The 25,602-nt window shown below is 37.1% G+C and overlaps 2 protein-coding genes and 1 long non-coding RNA gene across 4 annotated transcripts; 1 reads left to right on the top strand and 2 right to left on the bottom strand.

The window, feature by feature from the left end:
• Positions 1-3,158: 3,158 nt before the first annotated feature.
• LOC112127272 lies at positions 3,159-4,596 on the bottom strand. Its single transcript, XM_024227959.1, has one exon. It carries the CDS (start codon positions 4,015-4,017, stop codon positions 3,253-3,255), a length of 765 nt encoding a protein of 254 aa, XP_024083727.1. The 5' UTR covers positions 4,018-4,596; the 3' UTR covers positions 3,159-3,252.
• Positions 4,597-7,065: 2,469 nt separating this feature from the next.
• LOC106661694 lies at positions 7,066-8,066 on the bottom strand. The gene is made up of 2 exons (XR_001339764.1): positions 7,450-8,066; positions 7,066-7,391 (listed from the first exon to the last, which is right to left on the bottom strand). It is a non-coding gene; the product is annotated as an uncharacterized LOC106661694 (long non-coding RNA).
• A 65-nt stretch (positions 8,067-8,131) lies between these two features.
• LOC106662046 (complement factor D-like) lies at positions 8,132-12,337 on the top strand. Of its 2 annotated transcripts, none has more exons than XM_014385853.2 (2): positions 8,132-8,206; positions 10,223-12,337. In XM_014385853.2, exon 2 carries the CDS (start codon positions 10,288-10,290, stop codon positions 10,933-10,935), a length of 648 nt encoding a protein of 215 aa, XP_014241339.1. In that variant the 5' UTR covers positions 8,132-8,206; positions 10,223-10,287; the 3' UTR covers positions 10,936-12,337. The 2 variants fall into 2 exon arrangements, with proteins under 2 accessions (XP_014241339.1, XP_014241338.1); XM_014385852.2 differs by lacking the exon at positions 8,132-8,206 and adding an exon at positions 8,270-8,289.
• Positions 12,338-25,602: the final 13,265 nt, after the last annotated feature.

A 25,602-nucleotide genomic window follows, 5' to 3' on the forward strand; every position in this document is an offset into this window, starting at 1 on the left:
CAAAGGTTGATTTCATCAAGCGAATCCTTCCCTAAGATTCTCCAAATTTCACACAGACTACGTCAATAATTTTATTTTCTCGAAAGTTTTATTCGAATGGGGTCATAGAGTAAATAAACTTATAGGCAAATGTGTAGTCATTTTATAACATATGTTCTACCTATTGTGACAAATATGCATTCGTTTTTATAGTATATTGCTAGTAGATTTTGTTTCAAACAGGCTTTTGGAATAGCAACTTTTTGTTCCTCGTTGTGGGACAAAACTTCTGCGGTCAATTATCTTTTCTGTACTAAACTCTGAATTAGGCTTGACATGAATTTCAAAACGTGTTCAGGAAGTAAAAAGTGATATTACTGAGGATATATTCGTTAACAATACTGTTTATCTAATTCCGAGCAAATAGTATCATATTGCAACTCACTTTTATGATTGAATGAATTAGAGACAATTCTGCACGTGCATAAGGATAGTGGGCTCTTTGTGGCAGGCAGTTTGTATGGCGGGATCTTTGATGGTAGGGCTTGCGGGGCTAACGATAATGTCATATTCGCCTAAAATTGGCACTTCAGATTTTCTCTTATTCTAGGCTCTGTACAAATCTGTATTAATGGAAATCATTTCCTAGGGGTTTGCAGAAAACACGTCGAGTTAATTTGGCTTGCAAACCGTTGTGCCACACTAGATCGAAAGCTTTTTCTACCTCGAGGAATACTCCAATGTTAATCGATTGGTGTTCGCATGTCCGTAGTATGTTGTCAACGATATAGCTGCGATGTTTGATTTGTTTGAGGATGTAGGAATCCAATAGTTTTTCGAACATTTTTGACAATACTGAGAGAAGAGATGATAACCTCAATGGCTTTGCACTTTTAATGTACCACCATTATTTTTGCTTTTTTCAAACGGGTAGTGTGTTACAGCTTCCTTACTGTGGCTGCACGTACGTTGGCGGTAGCTCAGTGGGAAGGGGGGGGGGACGTGTTGAAGGGAGAGACAAGTGATGATCGGTGAGGGGGTGAAAGTTTATTTACAGGTGTTATGTTGAGCGCCACGGTATTTTTGGAGAAGGATAAATACCGAAACCAGGAAAAAAGGAAAATAAGAGTAGAACAATGGAAAAAAAGAAAGAGAAAAGGAAGGACAGATACGGTTCCCGTGTTAGAACCCAGACGACCGATGTAGCGCTTCTGGCTTCTCTTCTTTCTGATGGCGCTTCCCCCCAGAGTTATGATGGAAGCTAAATAATGAAGTTCTTCCTTCTTCTATCGAAGTTAATTCGTTAACACAAGATAGATATCTTAGGGTATTTAGCTTACTTAGGGTTTAAACTATGATTTTAAAAAAATGAATACTAATAACAACTATTCTATTTACAATTACATTGACAAATTCTTTTTAAATTAAAAACTAACAAAAGGCCGAAACTTACAACTAATGTCTCTAGTCCGGAATTATCAGGCCTGATAAAGAAATTGGAAATGAACAACTCTCGGGATCACTCTTCACTTGCCGGAATCACCCCTTCCCTTCGTAGCAACTCTCCGCACCCGTATATCAGCACGACTAGAACCACAAGAGACACACACACACACACACACACACACACACACACACACACACACACACACACACACACACACACACGCGCACAATTAAAAAACGGACACTCAACAAACGATTTAAAATGAATTATTATCTACTCAACCGACAATCAAAATTACCATTAAAATCAAAACGACATACACATACTTACTCAAACCTATTTGGATGTACGGGTGCCGAGTTTGGATCGGCTAAATAGTCCAATATTCAAAGATTACAAAGTTTTCAATCCAAAATTTTGAGATTAAGTACACACTAACATACAAATACGATAACTCCATTCCACAAAACGACCACGTAAGCTGAAATAATCCAGAGAGGCTATCAATGGGTTGCTTTCTCTATATCGCCCGTAATGCCACAATTACTCGGAACTTCTATCTTGAACTGACTCTCCTTGCTTTTTTTTTCCAATCTCGAACCCGGAGCCCACTAGCCTCGAACCCAGTGCCCTCCGGGTCGGGATCTTGCAGGCCGCTAATTGCTTCCTGCTTCTCGCGCTTCTCGTCTCAGTTCGTCCCGCCACTATTTAAGTTTTATTAATTTTTTTTTCGAGAAGAAAGAAAAAATGTAATAACTGTACAAGGCGTCATAGGGAATTAAAGATTTGAATTAATTGCACTAAGGCTTTTCTTTGATAAGCGCTTTATGAACAGCAGAAATTACGTCAATTCTTTTATTTTTTCAAAGGAATATGCTTTATCAGGTTGTGCACTATTTTGGATTTTAGTAAAAATGTCAGCTGTGGATAGCAGCTCGGGTAATACAATTGTTTAGAAAGATTAAAGCACTTGTCGAGAGATGGTTTTGAATTTTTCCGTAGATAGGCCACGCATGTTCCCTTCCAAAGCTGGTTTTCCATTAGGTAATAATACAATTTTCAGTTGAATCAGTCTTTCACACGTTTTATTTAATTCATTTTTAAAAAATAGTTCTTACTCACAGGAAGATGTTTAGCAACGATCCGGATTTCGAGCCCTTTAGCTCATCATCAGGTTGAAGGACTTCTACAACCACGTCTCTTGACATGAATTGCAAAAGAGAACCCGCTGATACCCCCGCCAACGCGACTTTCCAATGAGCAACTGTTTTTTAATGGCGCTCAATTTTAACGTGCGAAAAGCGGGAATTATAACACAAATAAATATAAAAAAGTAAATACTTAAGAAATTAATTATCAGCGGGTTCACTTTTGCAATTCATTCGAGAGAGGTTGTATTAGTCCTTCAACCTGATGATGAGCTAGAGGGCTCGAAATCCGGATCGTTGCAAAACAGCTTACTGTGAGTAGGAACTATCTTTTTAGAAAGGATTGAATATCACACTCACTCCACCATTCATCATTTCTTCTGCTTTATTTAAAGTTACGGTTGTTTTTAACTCCTCGATATACTTATTATACAATAGTACAATATAAAATTTTTATGGCAATGATGTGAAAAAATATTTGTTGCATTATATTGTATATTTTGTATTTATTATAAATTTTTCCGTTTTAATTTTGATACATAATCTACTTTGGGATTGTAGGCCTATGATAAAAAAATAATAAATAAGTTTTTATTGATTTATTTTGATAGTATCAACGAATACAAAGCACTACTTCAAATTTATTTTTTCCGTTAAAAACGTGTTTTCCTGGCATTTTTATATCATGAGGAAGAATAAATAAAACAAACCGGTGTATTGCAGTAGACTTTTGGCCAAATTAGATGGAGGCTGATGATTTTCTTCTATAGCAACTTCGATTCCAGTCAAGTTCCGTATGAAGTCCCTGTGGACAGACAGGTCTTCAAACATCATAGTGCCCATTTTTGGTCTGCAGGAATCGAAGGCTATACCCCTTGAAAGTATGCCTTTCAATCTGAGATCGCAGAAAAGCGGTGCACCTTGATCACCCTCACACGGCGAGTTGTTCTCAGTGCTATGGGCACAAAGTACGACCTCCATCCCTTTGCAGGCGGGTTTGCCTGTTCTCACATCTACCTTGGATTTTACAAGCGTCTGTCCCACCAATCCATTTACATTTTGTTTAAACGTATATATGTAACAGTGAGACATTTTGTCGACGCCTCCACCCAAATTGTTAAAGACGTGATCGAACTCTTCGTTAACCGCCACTACAGCTATGTCGAAGCCTTTTTCTCTGGTGGTGTATTTAGGATGTATCAGTGCGTATAATACTTCGCTGCCTTTTGCAAGAACTGGATTGTATGCATACACGTCCATTACTCGCGGATTTATTAACTCGTCTTTTGTAAAACAGTATGACGAGGATAAAATTTGTTTCTTAGCGATTACCCCTCCAGAGCACTGCTTTTTTATTAAGTGTTCATCTACCATGTGATAGGCGGTGATAATAACTATATAGGTAACGTCCAACACTTTTCTCACTGGAATTCCACCGAACATGCTGCCCGTACACCAGTAATAAGTCCTATTTCAAAATTATTCAATGATGTTTGCACATAATCTTAATGTAGATCACGTTTTATGCCAGAGTAGAAATTTTAGTCTCTTCCTAATTTCAATCACTTACATTACGTTAATGTGGCCTTTTGCAGATGCCTAATAGTTTTTACATTTACCAATATTTTGATGAGAATGTAATAATTTGATGATTTTGAAAAGATCTAAGTTAGCTAGAAATTTTCTGACACATGTTTTCTTTGATTCCAGTAACGATGAAGCACGATTTCACAATTAACTATTATACTCTAATCAAATTTGCAAGTGAAATAATAATAAACATAATAACTTTGATTTACGAGACTGTATGGGCCCCAGGGGTGCCGGTGTTTTTGAAAACGAGCCCATTTTTTGGGTTTGATTTCAGGGCCGCTGAGATTCGAACCCGGGTCTTTTACAGTGATCAGCCGCCGTATCAACGGCTACCGTTACAGCCAACTACCTCACTCCACTTTTTTTAAAAACTAATCATATTTCCCACATCTCACAAACTTTGTCACAGATATTTTCTGCTTATAGTGTGTTATATGTGCTTATTTCAGTGGTTACTGAAAGAGAACTGCGGATTTTATAAAACACAGGAGTATTTGCATCATACTCTCGCTTACCCTGGAAGGGTCATTTTTATTTTGAGGTGAAATTACATCTTCTTGAACCTTTGATTTTTTTTCCGAAAATAAACATGTGATCAAAATAGTAGAGACCGTAACAGTATTCATAATAAAATATTATCCAGATTTAAAAAAGAGATAGATGAATTCACCATAAATCTAGTTATGCAAGAACCTTCACAAGTTTAATCTCTTGATTGCGAGATTGCATTAATTGTGTCAATATTTTTTCAATAAAATTTTGACAAAATAATAAACATTGTTTGATTAATATTATGTAATTGTAGAACATTTATGTAATGTGTTCAAATCTAGGTGGTCAGTTCTATGGTTAGTAGAATGTTACGATGGTTGCATACTTGATTTTAAAATAGATAATGCATAATTATAAATGTTCAGTTGGGGGGGGGGGGGCAGCGGTTCTGGCTGACCGATTCGTATATCTGCCAAGCCAGTGGTTCTGGGCTCGAATCCCGACAAAGCCCATGGATTTTTAATTGATAATAGTATGAAAAATGTATTGTAATTTGTTTTGACCCAACACTCAATGGGTAAATGGTCAGTAAGCCGTCATGTGTGACAGGAATTACTTATAAATGTTCAGTAGGTTCGAAAAGTTAATTTTTCTTTTAAATTGATTTCCTGTATGCTTAACACGTGACTTAAATACAGGTAAATTAAGGTTGCTATGCGACAGATGTTTCAATTTATACTTCGTACGGAAAAAGACGGCGCCATGGATTTCAAGGGCTTAAGCCGTTGAAACAAAACTGGCTTCGAAATTGAAGGCCTTAACGAAAGAACACTTGATTCGAAGTGGGTGGGCAACCCACGAAAATATTTTCCATCCTTCCTTTTATCTGTACCGCAAAAACCATAACAGCACAACTTCTGGAAAAATATTTAACTCTTCAACGCGGTGTTAATAGATAAAAGGAAATGGCTGAAATCTAGGACACTTTCATTCCAAAAGAAAAATCGATTTTATATTGATTTTTCACTAGTCACATATTGCCAAGAAATCCAGCAGGTTGAACATAGAAGTGTCAACATTGTCTAAAATAAGACAGCAATTTACAAGAATCTTCCTATCGTGGTCTTTGAAGTAATCTGGAGATTCAGAATGTTGGTGCAGATATCAAATTTTTAAAATGCGATTGACATATTTTTTAATTTTTTCCTAAACCTTCAAGGAAGAGAAAACAATGATGAAAACCACTGGATCACGATTGTTAACTAGCAGGTATCCTCAAAACCACTTTTGTTTCTTACCGAGTCCCTTAAGACGACTAGACGCTAAAACTTACAGCATGGATTATATTGTTGAATGCAAAACGTTTTAAAATTGATGTCTAAAAAGCTCTTGTGGCAAACAAGCTGGTTATAAAAATTCAGGGCCAGACAAATTATGATTCGGCGCGAGGTTTATCAAGAATAACATTAAACTTCTCTTGGTGTCGTGTCTTTTTTCTTTTTAGTCAGATCACTGCGATATCCAGCAGTGCTCTTGTAAACAACCTAGTACATATTTTATGGTACCTTCCTGGTCTTTAAGTCGTAGAATAGTGTATTTTGAAAATGTGAAAAGAAACGCATATATTGTGCCAATCGATTATGTTTTTTGGGTTAAAACAGCAATGTCGGTTTTCAAAACTGCATTTTTAACAACAGATTAAGTCACGTGTGTTGATAACTTTAGTTAATTTTAACTATAAATTCTTGTAACTCTTGTATTTGTGGAAACCATATTAAGAAATAAAAAAACACAAAAAGGTGTGAGTATCCAACAAAACACACCAAAAATAAAGGGCCAAGCAAATTGTTAACATCCATCCGCAGATAGAAATGATTAAGGTGGAAAGAACGTACCAATTCTAATTTAGAACCATCGTTTTCATCCAATGAATACAACTCTTGAATAAGCTTGGGGTGGATTTCTGGTTACTCTGGGCGCTCGTGAGGGTGGCGTGAACTTTTCCATTGCAGTTTAAGTGGGTCTAGTCCCTGCTAACTGCGGGAGGATAGGTCGTGAATTTTTCCTCGGATTTTACAAGAAAAAATCCTATTGCAATAATGGTTTGTGAACTTATGATTTACTTTTATCAATGCCATTTTGATCCTCTCTCTTACGAATTTTTCGAGTTTACCAAGCAAACAGCAACAAGGAAAGTTTTTTCAATTAATAAACAATAACTAATAACCTTTGATTAAGGTTTTGGTTGAGATAAGTAATAAGGAAAATTTTGACTTTTAGTTCCATCTACGTTATACGTTCTACAACTGAAGAAATAAATGAAGTTAAAAAAAAGAAACTTCGCTTTTTTATATATCATTTTTTAATTTTATCGTGCCTAAAATTAGTTTATTTATAACCCATAAAAATGACTTACATAATTTATTATTTTACTTTTTACAATTTCATTTTGTATAACTCTTAGGAGCCGGAACGAAATTCTAATTCCACTTGAAATTTTAAGCACAGGTAAAATATTTCCATGCGAGGGTTGCGTACCATGTTTAAAGGTATCAATTTCAACAATTCTTTTATCAAAAAGACGATGGCATGATTTTTCAGGACCTAGCCGTCTACAGGGACTTCATATGAAACAAAACTCGCTTTGAAGTTGTAGCAATTAACTAAGCATTAACGACTTCATTATACGAATCAGTCATCCCACAAAACCCTGGTAACCATAAAGAAAGCCACTGAAAAATTAAAAGAAAAATTAAAACCTTACAACTTCAATTATTAGCAAGAAAATACCTGAAAATGGATCAATGTTACGCTCTTTCCAAAAAGAAAAATCGTCTGTTGTTGATTCTTAGAGAAGTTCGCCTTTAATTTTGGTTTTACATTATTGTTAGATGGTCACGTCTGGTTATTTAGAATTTTTAAAATTTTTGTTTGAAGTCCAAAGTCGCTGTTTTTTCATATTAAGCCAAGTTGAGAAAGAATTCAATGCCACATTTGGTTCTCATGAAGTCCCCGTAGACGGCTAGAGCCTAAAATCTCTTGACACCGTCTTTTCTCTAAGTTGCCAAAATTAATTCCTCTTGCAAGTATAGCTCGATGTAAATCAGTTCGTGAGTTAAGAATGTTGCTTTTTCCTTTTAGTCCGCTCGTCGGCTGTCTTATCTTATTGCTCTTATTTTGTTTGTATTTATATCGTTTGTATAGTCACTGTTTTGATGTTCATCTCTTCGAAACTCTTGCGGACCAATCGGGTTTTAAACTTGAATTTAGACTGCATTTTTATCGGATGAATTGTTCTCGATGTAAATTAAAAACGATATTTTTTATGAAACAGAATTTAATTTTTTCCGAATATGTTTGTAAGTTCGATTTAATAGAACACATGGCGACTACGTGCCTACAATACAACTTTGTTTTTGTTTTTAATTTAATCAGCTTTGCTATTTATTGCATAATTTATTGTAAAAAATAAGATTTTCCATTCAAAAAGACACCTGATCTTAATGAAATTCGTACCTAGCTATTGACATTTTTCTATTGCGGATTGGTATTTTATTTATCTTATTTATTTTGTGTAGTGATTAGTGACCGTTAGTCGAAGATAATTCGGAAATCGTGAGATGCGGTCTGGTGAGAGATTTAGGTTTCAGAAAAACATTTTTTTTTATCGTTCCAACGTTTCGATCTTTATTGAGATCATCTTCAGGGCCTGGGATTTACAAACATTGTTTAAATTTAACATATACATGTAGGATGTGGAAAAATGTGAATTTATACAATGCAAAAAAATATTTGTTTGTTTTCTGCATAATTGTGCCATTCTTGCGTGTCGTGTTGAGAGTGCCAGTGAGATATTGCTGTTTTATGTTTATATACCTTGGATTTTGAAGGGGTGGGGAAGGAAGTCGGTATAGAAAGACATTTCTGTATAAGGAGTCGGCTTCTTTGTGGGAAAAGAGCTGACGATGGGAAAAAAAGTTGGTAATTGTTCGGCCAGATTATCCTTTCAAGATTATATAGACGGGGATAAATAGCAAAAGGAAAGCTAAATTGTTGAACAATTAGAGTATGTAAAAATGAAGTGTGGAATGTGATGAATGTTTTATATGTTATATTATGTGATGATATATGTATGTATCGATATTGAATTTGATTAATGATATTATAATAATTCTGTGAAGTAACTCTTTGGCCCTGTTTATTATTGTATGAAGAAGTTGGTGAGATGTAAAGTTGAGGTAGCGATCTGTGTTTCTTGGTTTTTGATACCAATCTGTTATTAATGTGCCATCTGGTTGTTTTCTTACGAGTGTATCTAAAAATGGTATTGTTTTGTTATTTTCGATTTCATGTGTAAATTGTAGGCGTGGGTGAAAGCTATTAATATCTAATCTAGTTTGAATTTGATCTGTGGGAACTGCTGTCAATATATTATCTACGTCTTATTTATTTTATTATTATTAATAAAGGCAAGCAACCACCAAGGGTCATAACCTGCCTTGGACAGAAATATGTTTAGGGTGGCGATGAACAAAACAGACAGCCTGTGCCACTGCCCCTATTCTTGGCTCGTCTTCTAAATTTTAGAAAGCAGAGCGGGCATCCTCAACAAATAGAAAAGTTTTTCTACTCTGTGTCCATCATCTGGCCAAATTTGTCCCAAATTAGCCGAAACAGCACATCGCTCCTTTCCGGCTTAAATCGAGTAGAGACAGTAAGAATATGTGCGTTTGTACCCGTTGCTGACAACCTGGACACATCGGTATTTTAATTTAGACAGTTAGTTAAATGCCTTTATTGATTTTGACTTTCCCGGACATATAGGTCTGGTGGGTAAAGAGAAGGCTAAGGCTTCCTAACCACTGCGAATCCGACATTCTGTTGCCGCAGTGAAAAGAAAAAACACAAAAGATAGTGGTAGCGTCGGCGGGGTGGAAATGTATTCTATGTTGGATATGTGTTCTATAAATCTCAAGTAACGGTCCTACCTCGCCTCAGGATAGGTCATGCCAGACTCAAGGTGAGAGAATCTCCACCGAACCAAGGTTGTGAGGAACCTATAACACCAAACATATTATTACGAGTTTGTGCTCTATTTGAGCCGGAAACGAGCGCATGTGTTGATTCGGGTAGTTTGTAAGATGATGAGACAGAACAACTTGTACATTTCTTCAAGATGGCTGAGGCCGAAGGAGGGTATGGCGGGCCTGGCGTGGACATGTTGGCCCTCTTGCTGCCCGGCGGTTTTTGTTCATCGCCACCCTAAACTTATCTGTATTCAAAGCAGATTATGACTCTTAGTCGTTGCTTGCCTTTATTACAAAAATAAACATTAAAAAAAATTCAAATAAATTATATTTACATCATAGATTTTTTGGAGGTTTTTCCATTAAATTTTTGGAATAACTTCACTATTTTAGAAATCCACATAAAACATGTGTTAATGTTTAATACGTTATGAAGTCTTACGTTTGAGTTATAGATTGTATAGATTGAAATAAAGCTATGTATGGGTCCCACGTCGTTGAAAATTATACAGAGTACCGCTTTATTCTGTTCGTAGTCACTCTTGTCAGCGATGAATTGAACAGGACGTGCAGCGGCGTCGCGATACAGGAGAACACTGCAATGACGACAGCTCAGTGTTTCTTCAATGACGTAAGGGAAATTGTCGATCCCGGGTCGGTAATGATGTTCTGGAAGGATAAAACGGGATTCGACGGTTGGAGGGCCACGAACCTTATCCCACACCCCGCCTACCGTCTGGGAAGTGTGCATTGCAACATCGGCCTGGCCAAGACCTCCGGAGTTTTTCCATCAGTGTACAAAAATCTGGGCGGTCACCTCGAACACGACAAGCCGTGCGAAATCTTCGGCTACGGTAGTTACGACCGCGGTTTTCGGCTTCCCTTGTACTTGCAGAGGATGAAAGTCGCCCCGGAAAACAGGAAGACTTGCAACGAGGTAAACGAATCCCTGATATGCATCACATTCAAAAACAAGGAGATGCCCTGCAACGGTGACTCAGGCGCTCCTCTCATCTGCGAAGGTTCGGTAAAGGGCATCTTGTCTGACGGATACGTTTCCCGTGAGATGTGCGGCATCTTTAGAAAGTCCCTCACCCGATATCAAATCCTTGCCAACTACAGGCTGTGGTTAAATGAAATCACGGGTGTTTTCGTCGAATCCCATTATAAATCAGCATCTTACCACCACATACTCATTCCACTATGCCTGTGCTTTGTTTTCTTCAATAATATCGTAAAGATTCATTGATAATTATGATTATGTTATAACTAACAATCCGTACATAAGACGTTTGAGTTAAATCAATCATTCAACGTACACCACGAATGTGATCTACATTGTTTTCTTGATTTATGTGTCTTAGCAATATTCCTATTTACTTGTATTTATTCTTTTACTGGAAAAAAATTGTGAGTGGAGATTCGGACACATACTTGGTCGTGATCTTCTTGTTGGAGAAACAAGTTGAACTCATCGACACTGGATCAATTTTCCTGGCTGAAACTGCGAGAATGAAAGACTCACTAAACTGATTAAGTGCCGATAAGTTCGACATTTATTTACATACAGGCTACACCTGGTGTTAACATAACAATGCATTGCATTCATTAAATCTTATTTTTAACGCTGCTTTAATGGTGACGTAATTTGATCATTATCAACCGTCTTTCTGCCTATCCTTGCTTTCAGACGTGGTTTTTGCACTGAAGATGGTAAAATGCCGAAACGACAGATAACCCCAATAGGAATAGGAAGATCAAAATGACCGGTAATGATCAAATTACAAGTTGTTTGTTACTCATCATTCGCAGCGAACGAGTATCATTAGAACTCAACGTATAATAATTTATAATAGTTGAATTCATTATTTTGGCAATGTGAAGCTTGCAAACACAAATTCTTGGATTTATTCAAAAATACTGACACATGGCAAAAACGTCTATGAGCTGAGTGTAGGCTACATTACAGGGACGTGTTGAAATTCCGTTAAAAACTGGATCCCAGGAGATAATCCAGTACAACTGGCATATAGTTTGATGGTTCAGGCAGAGCAGGATGACCGAGAAGAGCTAAAATCAGGTTTATCGCCCAGCAATCCTTCCAAAAATAGTTCACAGTAAATTAGGGAGTTTTTAAAGAAAGAAGAGCGAGAAAAACATGTGTGTTTATATTAATCAACATATGCCAGCAATTACAATCTCTAGGGACTTGATATGCAGACTTTTATTGTTTTAAGGGGAAAAAACTTTTCGGTTAAGGGAAAACTGCTATACCCTTATTATTAGAAACCGAAAAGGGCCTAAATTCAGGTTTACGGTCCTGCACTTATCCAGAAATATCTCACAATAACTTACGTAGTTCTCCAGGAATGAAGAGCGAGAAAAACTTGTCATTGTGTCTGTATAATCAACATCAACAAATATCGCGAGAGCTTTCATTTTGCTTCCTTCGGTTTTTCCTTCTTGTTCTTTCAAAAAATTTGAAATTTTTATATTTTTTCATGTTATTTTATGTGGTAGAGCTTGTGTTTTTCAATGTCTTTCTTACTAACCTTCTTTTGCAAAAATAAAACAAAAATCTTTTTCTAACCAGAAATGTATATTATGTTGAACCGGGGCACACGGGCACTACTGGGTCTGTCTTCACTCGCGGGTCTAGCTGTAAAGATATTTAAAAAAAATCGTGGTGAGTTTTTCGTACAATTATGAATTATTGCGAATAATTGATGTGATTCTACCAATGAAATTATTCCAAACTTAGAGTTATTACCATAGATTAATTGGTATACATGATATTTATACATAAATAAATATATCAATGATGGGCTAGTACGAAGACAACTTTACGTCGCTTGTAGATGGAATTTTTCGTTGTCCTCTACCGTCAAATAACTCAAACGCATAATATAACATTTAAAATTCATATAATGAATTGTCAGAACATTCAATATAATGTAAGACAAAGACAATTCCAATAAAAAGTTCAAATTGGATCGTTGTTGGCAATCTGAAATTGACTAACATATGTTCTTAAATATTCAGGAGGATGTGGACAATTTTATGATGCTATTTCTTTATTTTACAGTTGAAACATTTGGTTGTACGTTTTTCCATACAGTGTCTATGAAATAGCATGATTAGGTTAATCACGCATCTCTGTATGAAGTCAAAACCTCCTCAGTACAGCATAAAATATTCTGGATTCTAAACATCATAAAAGATCGAATGTTACACGTGATCGAAAATCCATTTAATCAAATAAAAAAGGGAATACAACGCAAAAGTAATTGCTTGTAGATCGTACTTGAAGATGTTCGGTGCAATCCGAGAGATGGATGTTATAAAGTTTTCATATGTAGTTCTTGTCCTTTCTTCTCATTCAATAAATGATAAACAATTTTACACAAATTGCACTGGAGTGATGATCAGTAGCAATGTAGTGTTAAGCTCGACTCGATGTGCTACAAGTTCGAATGGTTCTCAATTGCAACCATGGAATGTTTGGATTTTCTATCAATTAACTCCTGTCCTTCAAGCAAGAACCAGAACAATCAAGCTAATGATACATCCTCAATTCCAAACAAGCCAACAAGGATTTGACTTGGCTTTAGGTGTAATTCCAGAAACATTATCTAAAATTTACAACAATATAGGCGGAGGGATTGATCAGATGTCGCGTTGTTTTGTAATTTCACTTGGAAAATCCAATAACGAAATGAGCACAATGATTCTGACCAAAGCAAGCATAAATGTGAGAACTGGAAAACCAGCGTGCAAAGGGATGGGGGTCGTACTTTGTGCATACAGTTCTGCAGACGCTTCGCCGTGTTTAGGCGATCAAGGTGCACCGCTATTTTGCGACCGCAAACTTAAAGGTATATTGTCAAGAGGTATCGATTTTGACATGTATTGCGGGGCAAAATTGGGCACTATGGTGTTTGAGGACCTAGCCCTCTACAGGGACTTCATCTGGAACAACACAGGAATTGAAGTGGAAGGTCATCCTGTCGAAAGCTCAGTCTGTTCATCCCACTCCGTAGATTTTCTTGTTTTCTTTTTTATGTTGACTTTGAATAACTTGAAAAGAAAACTGTACTAAAAAGGAAAAACAGAAAACACTTAAAAAAAATGAAAATGCAAAGTGCTTTATTAAAAAAACATATGTTCATATTAATAATTCTGTATATTATGTACAATAAATGTTTACAAACTTTTGAATACGTTCAAAAAAAGAAATAAAACTGTTTTAACTACAATCGTACGAAACATATTTTAAAATATTGTCAAAAGAGGATGGGGGTAGTATTAAAGCTATAGTAGTACGCTAGTCTAGCGTAGTATTAAACGTATACTGCATTTTAGCGATGTCTTAACAGGATAAATTTATCTAAGATTCACTTATGACACATATACCTCTAGATCTGCTACCTAAACCAATGACTCCAAAACAACAAATACGAAAAATAAGACATCTTCCTAAAAAAAAAATCACGTGGTCTTGATTTGATAACAGCTGAAGTTCGTCAAGAATTTCCCAAAAAAGCCGTTCTCGTTCTGACTTCTTTATTTAAAGCAATTTGGAGAACTACACTTTCCCATGCAATGGAAATTTTCTTACGTTAAAATGATCCCAAAGCCACATAACATTTTGAGCTCACCATCATCTTGCCGTCATAATAGCCTGTTATCTTGTTACTTGTAAATTATTGTAAACATTAATTTACAAAGTAATTATCTCTATTGCTACATTAAACGATATTTTTCCAGACCATCAGCTTGGCTGTCGAACCCATCATTCCACTACTCATCAACTTCGCAGAGTTACTTATTTCATTTTTCATGTCTCGAGCAGAAACTGTAGGCGTCTGGAGTATTTCTAGATGTTTCTTAGGCGTTCGACGAAGTATAGCATTAAGGACTATTATACAAATTAAAATTATTTTTATCCCAGGCCTATTATCTGATTATACAATCATACCTTAAGGTCATTAGCATTTTCGCAGTAAGCCATGGTACGGAGACTTCTGAGATGGAAGAAGTCCTTGCAGGTGTGACACAAGGGTCAATATTCGCTCCGATGTTGTACACAATTTTTACTTCTGATATGCCCACAAATGAGAATGCACTTACCGCCACATACTGACACCGCCATATTAACAAGTCATTACTCTTTTATACAAACTGTTATGTATGTGTTGTATGCTACAAAACCACATATCACCAATTGAAATTTGGAGCAATCTTTGGAAAATAAAGTTTAACCCCCTCAAAGTCATAACATATCACTTTTACGCATCGCCTTGAGAAATACCCTAACATAAACTTACAATGAACGTGACCCTCAATCCGACAAAGTTAACTATTTAGGACTTTCATTTGATATAACTTGGAATCCACACACACACACACACACACACACACACACACACACACACACACACACACACACACACACACACACACACACACGCACGCTCGCACGCCCCCACGCCCCCACGTACGCACGCACGCACACACACACACACACACACACACACACACACACACACACACACACACAATTAAAAAACGGACACACACACACACACAATTAAAAAACGGACACACACACACACACAAACCATTAAAAAACGGACACTCAACAAACGATTTAAAATGAATTATTATCTACTCAACCGACAATCAAAATTACCATTAAAATCAAAACGACATACACATACTTACTCAAACCTATTTGGATGTACGGGTGCCGAGTTTGGATCGGCTAAATAGTCCAATATTCAAAGATTACAGTTTTGAATCCAAAATTTTGAGATTAACTACACACTAACATACAAATACGATAACTCCATTCCACAAAATGACCACGTAAGCTGAAATAATCCAGAGAGGCTATCAATGGGTAGCTTTCTCTATATCGCCCGTAATGCCACAATCCTAAATTGAAATCCAATCTGCTGGTTGTATACAATAAACAGTTGTAGATAAAATTAAATGAAGTAAAAAAAAATATTTTGTACTAGGTGCCTCATGAACAGATGTCAATTCCGTCAGGAGATTATACCACATGTCCTCCATTTTAATTTTCGTTCCTCTACTAGCGGAAGAGGTATCCCTCAGTAAACTTCTAAGGATGTGTGTGTGTTTTCGTTACTTTGGAGGACCCTCCCAAATTGAACTGTTTATACATCAAAGAAAATATAATTTTCCAATATTGTAAATATATGTTCTTTCACTAAAAAATAAATATTCTCTATCCATCGTTTGGGGCTGAAAAAGCATAGTGACGTTGGTGCCTTTGGATCACATGCGTATATGCGTTAATTTATAAACCCAAATCAACCCTCAACTAACAAAGTAATAAACACACAAATAAACCGACATCCCAGCCGGTACAAACACATGCCGGTTCATTTTGGTTTGATGTTATGAACGACATTTCGATCCCTCCTTCCCGTCCTGAAGTACCCGAGGGCGTCATGTGAAGTGTGGTCGAGTCGAAAACAAATCGTTCGAAAAAGAATCAGTATAGAGTTGTGTTTATTGCCTCAGAGCGAGCAGATAAAGACCTGTTGACAAGTCTATTCCTACAATTATGTCCAAGAAGGAAACTGGAGATCCGCCAGCCCCTCTCCCTTTTTATGTAAGATTCTACAAGTTGTTCCAGACTCCTTCCAATGAACGCTTACCGACCCAAATGACTAGTCGGCATTTATTTCTTAAACTGTTGCTCCTTCCTGGTAAATTAAAGCTAACAAAAAGCAATTAAATATGATGAGGTTTTGTGGTGTAGCGATATTTACATAGAACAAAAATAAATTAATATTTTGTTGTCAAATTTGGTTCGGCAGAAGTATTAATTTCTCAAATGAAATTTTCCAAATCACATGAATAATTTTAGATGATGTTGAAACTGCAGTATTATCTGTATATAAATAAATGCTTGATTTACTAGGTACCTAATCAATCGACGATCAAATTAGTTTAAATTTAAATGAGGCCCAGTTTGAAACAAGGACTGAATGAATGAATATTGCAAGTCGAAGTTGCTGAATTCTGGGAGCAGGGTTGAGCTTAACGTGGTCAAGTATCGATGATGCAGAATTAGTCGAACAATAATTATTCGAACTCGCACAGAGCGAACTATTCTCGGGGAATATCCTCCACAAAGTGCCAGGCAGTTATTTCATGAGGATGATAGAACCATACCCGGTTTTTGGCATCTCAAAAAACTCCTACACAAAGTGGGTAGTATCAACCGCACTTATAGGTTATCCAATGAGGAGAAACAACTGCCATCCAGATTATCTCAGAATGAGAAGCAACTGCTCAATGCCGACCTAGGGTACCAACGTGACCTGAGAAAAGGAATCGCAACAACAATAGACAATGAGCTCCTTTTTGAAAGAGAATAAAGTCTGTTGAACTGAGATAAAGAACTACGAAATCAAATAAGCCACCAAACTGTTACTTAGAAAACACCAAACCCCGCTTCCTAGTGTCCTAGCACTAACGAAGTCCCTAAAGGATTGAGACTATGGCAACAAAATTAACATTAGAAGACTGGGAAACGAAAACAAATGCCAGAAGCTTTCTATTATGCTTACGTCCGGTGTGTAATTGGTGAAGTACGTCATCCATGAACTAACTTCGTTTTATTGGCTATATGTCTGGATCCCGTTGGAACAACATAATCCAGGAATCAATTTGATAATTTTGATTATGGTAGTTATTATGCAATCTGTACAATCAATGTACCCCTCGGCTGGTAGTTCCACTTACATGGAATATTCAATAATAACCGCATTTGTACGTTGAGCAATCAGGATGAAGAACCTGTCACCCATATTATCTTCGAATGGAAAGCAACTGCTCGATGTAGACATAACCTAGAATACCAGAAAGAAAACAGAAAAACAGGAAAAACAATTGTAGCATTAACAGTTGACTACCACTTCTTGAGAGACGGAACAATTCAATTGAACTAAGGAACTAGGAAAATTCAATAAGCCAGAAGACTGGAATGGTTGAGGAATACGAAACCTCCGGTTCCTACAATTCCAATATTATCACCATCAAACGTCAGACTCTGAATCTAGTTTAAGAAATCGTGAAATCAGGCTTTATCGGAAGTCGAAAATGTTTCGGTTTCAATCTCTCCCAACGGGACGTTCAATAAGAAGTAATTAGTTGATGTTTTGCGCTTTGCACTTTACATCGCGGCATAGTGATTTTCCCATTATATCAACCTCAATAAACAATGTCAACATTCATTTAATTGATTAGAGGGGGTTAATCAAGGGTGGGTTGTTTGATGCCCGGTGCAGCGGTTATGCAGGCTTATCATAACTCTAAGTTCCCTGTCTTCCAGTATCTCTTAAATCATACAATTTGATTAGGTCCAGAACATCACTAATTAATAGCTCGTTTTCGATTTTGGTTGAATTTGGTTTGCTTTTTTGCTGTTCTTCCTCGTACGTCTGCCGACAGGTTCGTTCTTCTTGATCTCTATTGTATGCATGTTTCCCTGGATGGCTATCCGTTCAGTACAACAAAATTCAAGACATGGAAGGAGAAAGGGGTCTTGTTTCTCCCTACTTATATCCTAGAGGCCATTAAACAATGGGTATTTCCGGTTTTAAATATAGTAATTCATAATCTACACTTTAGACTCGGTTGAGTAGTATGAGCTAATAATTAAAGCTATTACATCTTATAGCAAAATATTATTTAAGATTTTCGGTAAAAATGGTTTTCTGGGGTAAATGCTGATATTGTTTTTCCTTCGAAGCTACAGAAATCAACCTACCCCTCCCCCCTCATGCATCTAGTATCCTCGGCAATAACCGATATTAATCTTTCGTCCTTATCTCGTGTTTTGCCCGTCCAATCAGGCTCGTCTTTATTATCGGACCCGTTTACGACCGTAGGTCAATCCGTGCAGAAAACCCGATTCCGGCCTCTCGGCTCGGAACGCAATAAAGCCGCCTCCCAGTCTCATTCATCAGTCATTATTATTGACTACAAGTGGGTCATCGACTCGCGGAAGGGCCTGGGGCGAGATAGACGGAAAAAACAAGCGAATATAACTGTAGGAGGATATATAATGAGACAGTAGTGGAGTGGTGCATTAGAGGGCACTATATCAGTGAACCGGTGAGGGGGGTTGACTTCACGTCTAGACCCCGTGTCTCCGGACGGCTCGATACCCACACACATAAGTATTTTTATCATCGAAAGACTTCTCCTATAACTGTCTGTGATGGACATCCCATATTTTTACGAGTATGTCGATTTTTGCTTTACTGCCGTTTCGATCTTGGTCGTGGAAACGTTTATAAGAAGTGTTTTGAACAAAAACCAATGATTTAAATATTGGCCCTTCCGTTCTTCAAAGATAAAATAGAAAAAACACCATGGTTGATGGGCATCGATATCATACAATAAACCGATACTTTCTATATTTAGACTCGTTTGTAAGGAACCGATTTTTTTCGTATATCACCGAGAATTATTATTTTAAATTTACGGTCATATTTCAACAGCGCTAGAGCGCTACAAGCAACTTAGTTATCACAAATTTTGCACTATTCACTTGACTCACTAGGGAGGAAATCGCCAATGGCGCAGTAGACGTCTAAGAGGATGGTCGGGGAGAGTTCTGGTCATCCGGGACTTGAGGGTTGGAAGGAAGTTCAAGGACTTTATAATCGCGTCTTATTCGCGACTTCTTCCAGTTTCGAGGGCAATTGGGAATTGGATATCTGTGTGGATTGTGTATGCGAAGTAGGGAGCTTGAGCAATAGTGCGAAAGATTTTTGATTGGAGTGGCTGGATTCATTGTAGGTTAGAACGCTTGGTTGAACCCCACGGTTGAATACCATACGTCAAGATTGGTTGTAGAAATTATATGGTTTGTTTTCTACTGACAGTTTCTATTAGTTGTCAAGTAGTCTTTAGGTAGTCAATACCGTCTGTTCAGTTCTATTCTTTCCAGCCGAGCTTAAAAAGTCTAAGTCAGTAAACTGTGATATTAAATCGCCATTACGGGCCATACTAAAGTGGGAAAAATGTGTTTTAAAACGAATTTAATATTTATTTAGAAATATATGGATAAAGCTTATTTTTCTACGCACCACATGTCCAGAATGCTAAGTGTGACTCCAAGTTGTGAATGATTGAATAATCAGTAAAAAAAAAAACTTTACTTACAACAATGATTACATTTTCATAAGGAAGTATAGTATCATTAGTAGTAGTGTACTAGTGCTAAACCATCTGTTAGATGTGGCGGTCTGAAAAACTTAAGGAATTAACTTGTGTGATCAAACATTCTCTCAAAACTCTATTTTTTCCCAAAAATAAAACTTGAAACACTGCAAGAATGGGGCACAGTCAAAAAAGTTGTCCTTCCTCGGGCAGGAGTTACTCAATGATCTATTAAAGGGTAATAGGGCGATATTGTCGCAACTAAACTTGAAGAACCAACATAAATTATTAGAGGACAACTTTATATTGTCCATTTGATTGATATTGGTTAAGTAAAAAAAATGCATTTCAATTATTAAGTCCCTTGTAGAGCGGTACAACTTTCAAAATGCCTGGAACGAACAAATAATTCAAAAACCCCAAATTTAGGATGGTTGTTAAGGGAGAACATAAAGTCAATGATAAAATCATGGACTACGGAATTGAGCGCCTTGAACCAAGGCAAATTAGAATTATTTCAACCACTGTAAATTTGAGTCTGTAGTCAGACAGCGACAGTATATAGGTTAAATAAAAAAGGTGGAGTTTTATAGCGTATACGAATAAAAGGTCATTTTATGTCTCTAAGTAGAGCATGCAGTTCGGCGTAGATGAAATAATTTCGAATAAAAAACGCTGGAACGATTCAACTAAATAGAAAAGCTGATAATAATTAATATTAGGTGGAGTAGAAGAATTCTACGAAGAAGGTCGGTGGTCCAAACTGATTTGGTTGAAAATTTGGTCGCATAAATTTTCTATTTGAGGTGAGATGTCAGATTTTATGCGTTAAGAGATACTCATTCACAATGTCAATTCGTCTACACTTAAAGAACCAGGCTTCCTCCAGCACCCCCTCACGAAAAGCTATTTTGTGAGTTTAGGTTTATTTAAATTTACTGATAGGTTCCATTTATCTCTGCAGGGCTGATGGAGAAGTGGCCAGAATGACTACATCTTCAGCATATAGAAGGTAGGTGTAATTGATACTTTAGAGCAGCAAATTCCGAAATCTAGAACATCGGGAAGGTACGGGCCGCAACCCTGTCTAACCTCGTATACGACTAGGAAATATTGCAATGTGGTGAGAACTATAACAGCGGAGCCTGAATGGGGGGACAAATCGGGCAGCTAGGAGCCTGGATTCAAATTTGTTTAAAAATTATTGTATCAAAAGTTGAAAATACAAGTTACGAGTTAGAGGTTTTGGTGAGTAAAAGAGGTTAGAGGTTTTACACGTGAGTAAAAATATCGAGGTATTCATGATCAGCCGCATAAAAAAATGTTCCATATTCTGACCATATCTTCCAAATGCTGCGGTAGATATAGTAGTAGTAATTTCAGCCGTACAGAAAGGTTCAATGTCTAAATATCCGTTGTGCGTTGCGGAGAAAGAATTAGATATAAAAATAATCATTGCACGTAAGTCGAATCATCGAGACCGTACCGAAGGCACGGCCGGTGGAAAAAATAAATGTTTGCTTAATTTGTTCCCATAGATTTTTTCCCCAGCGACCGCCCCAAGATCAAATTAATAAACACACACAAAAACACTCGAGATCAAATAAAAGGAATTACTCTGGACCTACCGCGTAGCCTGGGCTAATAGTTTCGAGGTGCTAACGATGCGGTGTGACTCGATTAACAAAGGGCTGGATGGGCCGCTCGTTATGTCCACCAACCCTTTCTTTTATTTCAAACGATCGTTCACCCCGTCCATAAAAAAGTAAATCATGTCCTTCAGATCGACAGCATAAACTTCAAACATTGGCCTGATTATCTTATACAGAAGCTGCTGACGTTAGTCTCTATTATTGCTAAATTTTTTATAGTAACTATATCGTTTTCAACTAGATACTTCATCAAATCTTCTGCTGTTTGAATTTGATTTTACTAAAAGCTTTCAATCTAAACAAGTTGGTGCAATTTATACAGTAAGGCATTAGATTTTGTAAATCTTGATGTGCTTTTATCAAAATTAATTGTTTTTAACTTCCAAAGACTCCTGTCAAGGTACCCTGTGAGGGGGTCATTCGTGGAAAGCCGGTAAAAATGCATTGGAGTTGGGAATATCCTAAATCTTGTGGAGCCCTGATTCAAACATCCACTTACTGTTGATTTTGATAACAGTTGACAGTAGGTTAAAGGTATGTACAGTTATAGTTGATTCCCGAATGTGTGGATGATTTGAGTGCGGTTACTTCACGAATATTCGTGCCCTTTGAAGCGGACAAAAAGCCGAGCACGGCGAGCACCGGATGTTGTTATTCGGCGAGTAACCGAGCGTCCATCCACACTAGTCGGAATTCGGCGAAAATTTGCGCGGCATCCCGCGAATACCGCATGTCTGGAGCCGCCTTAATAGCCTTCCAATTGGTGTTATCTTCTAGGCGCGCGCTGCACCATATTCTCCTAAATTGCCGGTGGCGGGCTGTTAATCCGTTATTAAAAATAAGGATTAACATTTCTTTGTTTTGGTTTGTATTTTTTATTTTGTTCTAACCAACTAACAAGAATATATCGGTAAATTAAAATTAATAGAATAAGTATAAATTACAAATATCCCTATTCATTTTTGAGCAGTTTAGTTATGTGCACGGGCGTGCATTAAGTAATTGTAAATTTATGAACGTAAAATCTGGAGTTTAATGTGATGCTTGTCGACATATCCGTATTTTGTAGCTAGTGCACGGCTCAGTACAGTTATAGAAATTTGGTGATATTGGGTCTTCATGTTTGACTCCTGTCCTCATCATATATATTCTTCTTCCACTTGTGCCTCCCTCAGTGCCGAGTAGAGGTACATACGTTGTCAAGGTATGGGCAGAAGGGAACAGGCTTTCTAATCAGTCTTTGGAAATATCAATACATTAAAAAGATATGGCAATTTAAGCTACATTAATAACGAACTGTTTTTGATGACTTTCTTCAGTGGATACGTTAATACAGCGGTACATTTGAGTTTCTTTTAAATCACTGTAAGTTTATTATACCAGTATAAAATGAGAGAACAGTTTTAACAAAAGTTCATAAATATTCTTGCCGATAATGTTCTATGATCCTACAATTTGCAGTTTTGCCATTATTTTCTCGCTGGATAACAGTGTTTTCCATCTTCATTCAGCTAACATCGACATAACGGCCTACACTAGAGCGGAGTCCCATTCTTAAGATTAAGTCGTACAGCCGAAACGTCGGACGATAACTACAAACGTCTTTTCCACTTTTCGCTCTATAAATTAGAAATGCCATCTCAATTCCAGCCGTAACAACTTTTGCCCCGGAATGAGAAAGGGGGAAAGAAAAATGCGGTACGGCATTCCGAGTCTAGAGAAGAAAGGACGGTTATAAAAATTGATATTTTCCTAAACGAATCGGCATCAGTAAATCAGCAAAGATTTCTAATAACGTTATTCTTCCATTCGTAGTCGGCGGAAAGTTTTAATGGTCGTGCCCAGTCGGAGAAAAAGAGACTTTTCGACTGATGTCGACCGGGGGCAAAACTCAATCCTGCCTAATATTAACTCTTTTCGCTCATCGCGAGAGGCGACTATCCGACCTCGTAATCCGGGGAAAGAAATCTAATTAACTGAAACATGCATCGAGTCGGATATAGTTTGCCGTAAGTGGCTTTAACCCTTCGAGATCCGGGGACGCCGCCCCCGACCCAAACGCCCACTTGTTTTCCCAACTTGTTTACCGCAGTCGGAGGACTTAACTTTTTCTTCAAAGTCCAGACAAAAAAAAACTTTCAGTCGCAAACAACTTGATATTTATTGAGTTATTTTCGAAGCTACCGAGCGACGGCTCCTTTTTTGGGTCAAACTATATTTTTCGAAACTCGGCTCGTCTGGGGTTCATGAGCCCTTTAGTCTTTCTTATTCTTTCGCCCAGAGGCCCTTCAGTCCTCTGCGAACGCCTCTGTTTATTTCGCTTGATTCCGACTTTGGACATTTTTTAAGTGAAAACTCATGTCAAATTCACCGCCAAAACCCAGAATTGGCTAGATATGATAGACAGCATGAACTACTAAATTAAATTCAACCAACATAACTCTCAATTAAATAAGCGAATAATTAAAAAATAGCTGTTAGTGTGCTTGCCAATTTATTAAGGTCAGGTGAAAGATAACCTCAGTTCGTTGATAACCTTGGCTACAATGGATCTTCTCTTCCGAACAAAAATCGTCAAAAGAAGTGGTATGGGAAAATCAACGAACCATTTTTTTTACGAGGCTTCGCAACAGCAGAGGTCATATAAACAAACCCTCAGGGTACCGGTGTTTTTGAAAAAAAGCCCATTTGTAAGTATGTCGGGTTCGAATGCAGGGCCGCTGGATTCGAACCCGGGACCTCTACCATACAGTGATGAGCGCCGTGTCAAAGACTAAACCTTGCGGCCACCGACGCCCCCTTAACGAACCATTATCTTTCAGTTCAGAGGGACGCAGCTTATTATTTAGATTTCCTCGAGTCCTGTACAAAAAAAAATGTTGCTGATGCAAATTGTGAAAATAGAATATGTGAACGAGATATGTGCTACACGGGAGAGTTATAATAAGGGTCATAACTCATAACAAACGTTGTTTTATTAGATTTATTATTTGGCTGTTTATTAGAAAAGCTAAGTGCCGAAAATTATACAATGCCTTTCAATTCGGTTGACGAAATTAGAACCCGACTTGCAACTATTGCTGCTCCATATAAAACATTGGATTATTCAACAATTAAAATAATTACCTAGTCATATAAAAAAAATTTATTACGTAAAGATATTGAAGTTGTCTTAAATAGCCGCTTCAATATGACTTATAGAAAAATTAGCATGTATAAACATGTATAAACTTACATAAACGCTAATGTTGATATCAATAAATTGCGAGTATTAGCTCAATTGAGACTTGTAAATAAACGATCATGTGGAATATATTTAAACAGGAGAACTTACTGAATCTGAACAACCTCGTAAATTTTGCCCTTTAAAAGAACCTGAGAGAAAAATTACATTACCCTAACTAATTATAACAATGAGGATAAATTTATTTTATATATATATGTGTGTGTGTGTGTGTGTGTGTGTTAAATATGTTCTAAAATATAGGAAATTTTTTATTAGCTTGTTAGAATTAAATCGTTTTACTTTCTTTACCATATCTATTGTATCGTATGTTGCCACGATAAGTTTGTTTTATTTGCTTTACAATATCTATAAATGTACATTATTATTTATTGGTGTCCGAGTGGATCGAAGTCACGATAGTTCAAGTGGTTAGAGCAGCGGCGTATTGAGCCGAAGGTCGTGGGTTCGAATACCGCTCGTGACACTAACGTTTTCATTTCAACCAATACCTTACATAAAGATTAATTAATTGAAAGAAATTATTTGGTCAATCGGGCCACGAAATATAATGGATTATTTTTATTGTTCATTAATCCATTTAGTTTTAGTGGTCTAATTGACCATATTAATTGTTTCAATTAATTATTATTTTTACGTAAGGTCTTGGTTGAGATGAAAAAGCTATTGGCACGCGCGGGATTCGAACCCACGGCGTTCGGCTAATACGCCGCTGCTCTAACCACTTGAGTGACTTCCGTCCTCTCGGACACCAACTCCCCCATAGCCGAAGGTCGTGGGTTCGAATCCCGCTCGNCCAAAATAAAGATAA

This window comes from Cimex lectularius, unplaced genomic scaffold (assembly GCF_000648675.2).
Source record: "Cimex lectularius strain Harlan isolate CLEC.00 unplaced genomic scaffold, Clec_2.1 scaffold59, whole genome shotgun sequence".
Lineage (NCBI taxonomy): Eukaryota > Metazoa > Arthropoda > Insecta > Hemiptera > Cimicidae > Cimex > Cimex lectularius.

Bases quoted from the DNA above. Each gene is read 5' to 3' on its own strand.
- LOC112127272 (XM_024227959.1), bottom strand. From the start codon at position 4,017: ATGTTCGGTGGAATTCCAGTGAGAAAAGTGTTGGACGTTACCTATATA.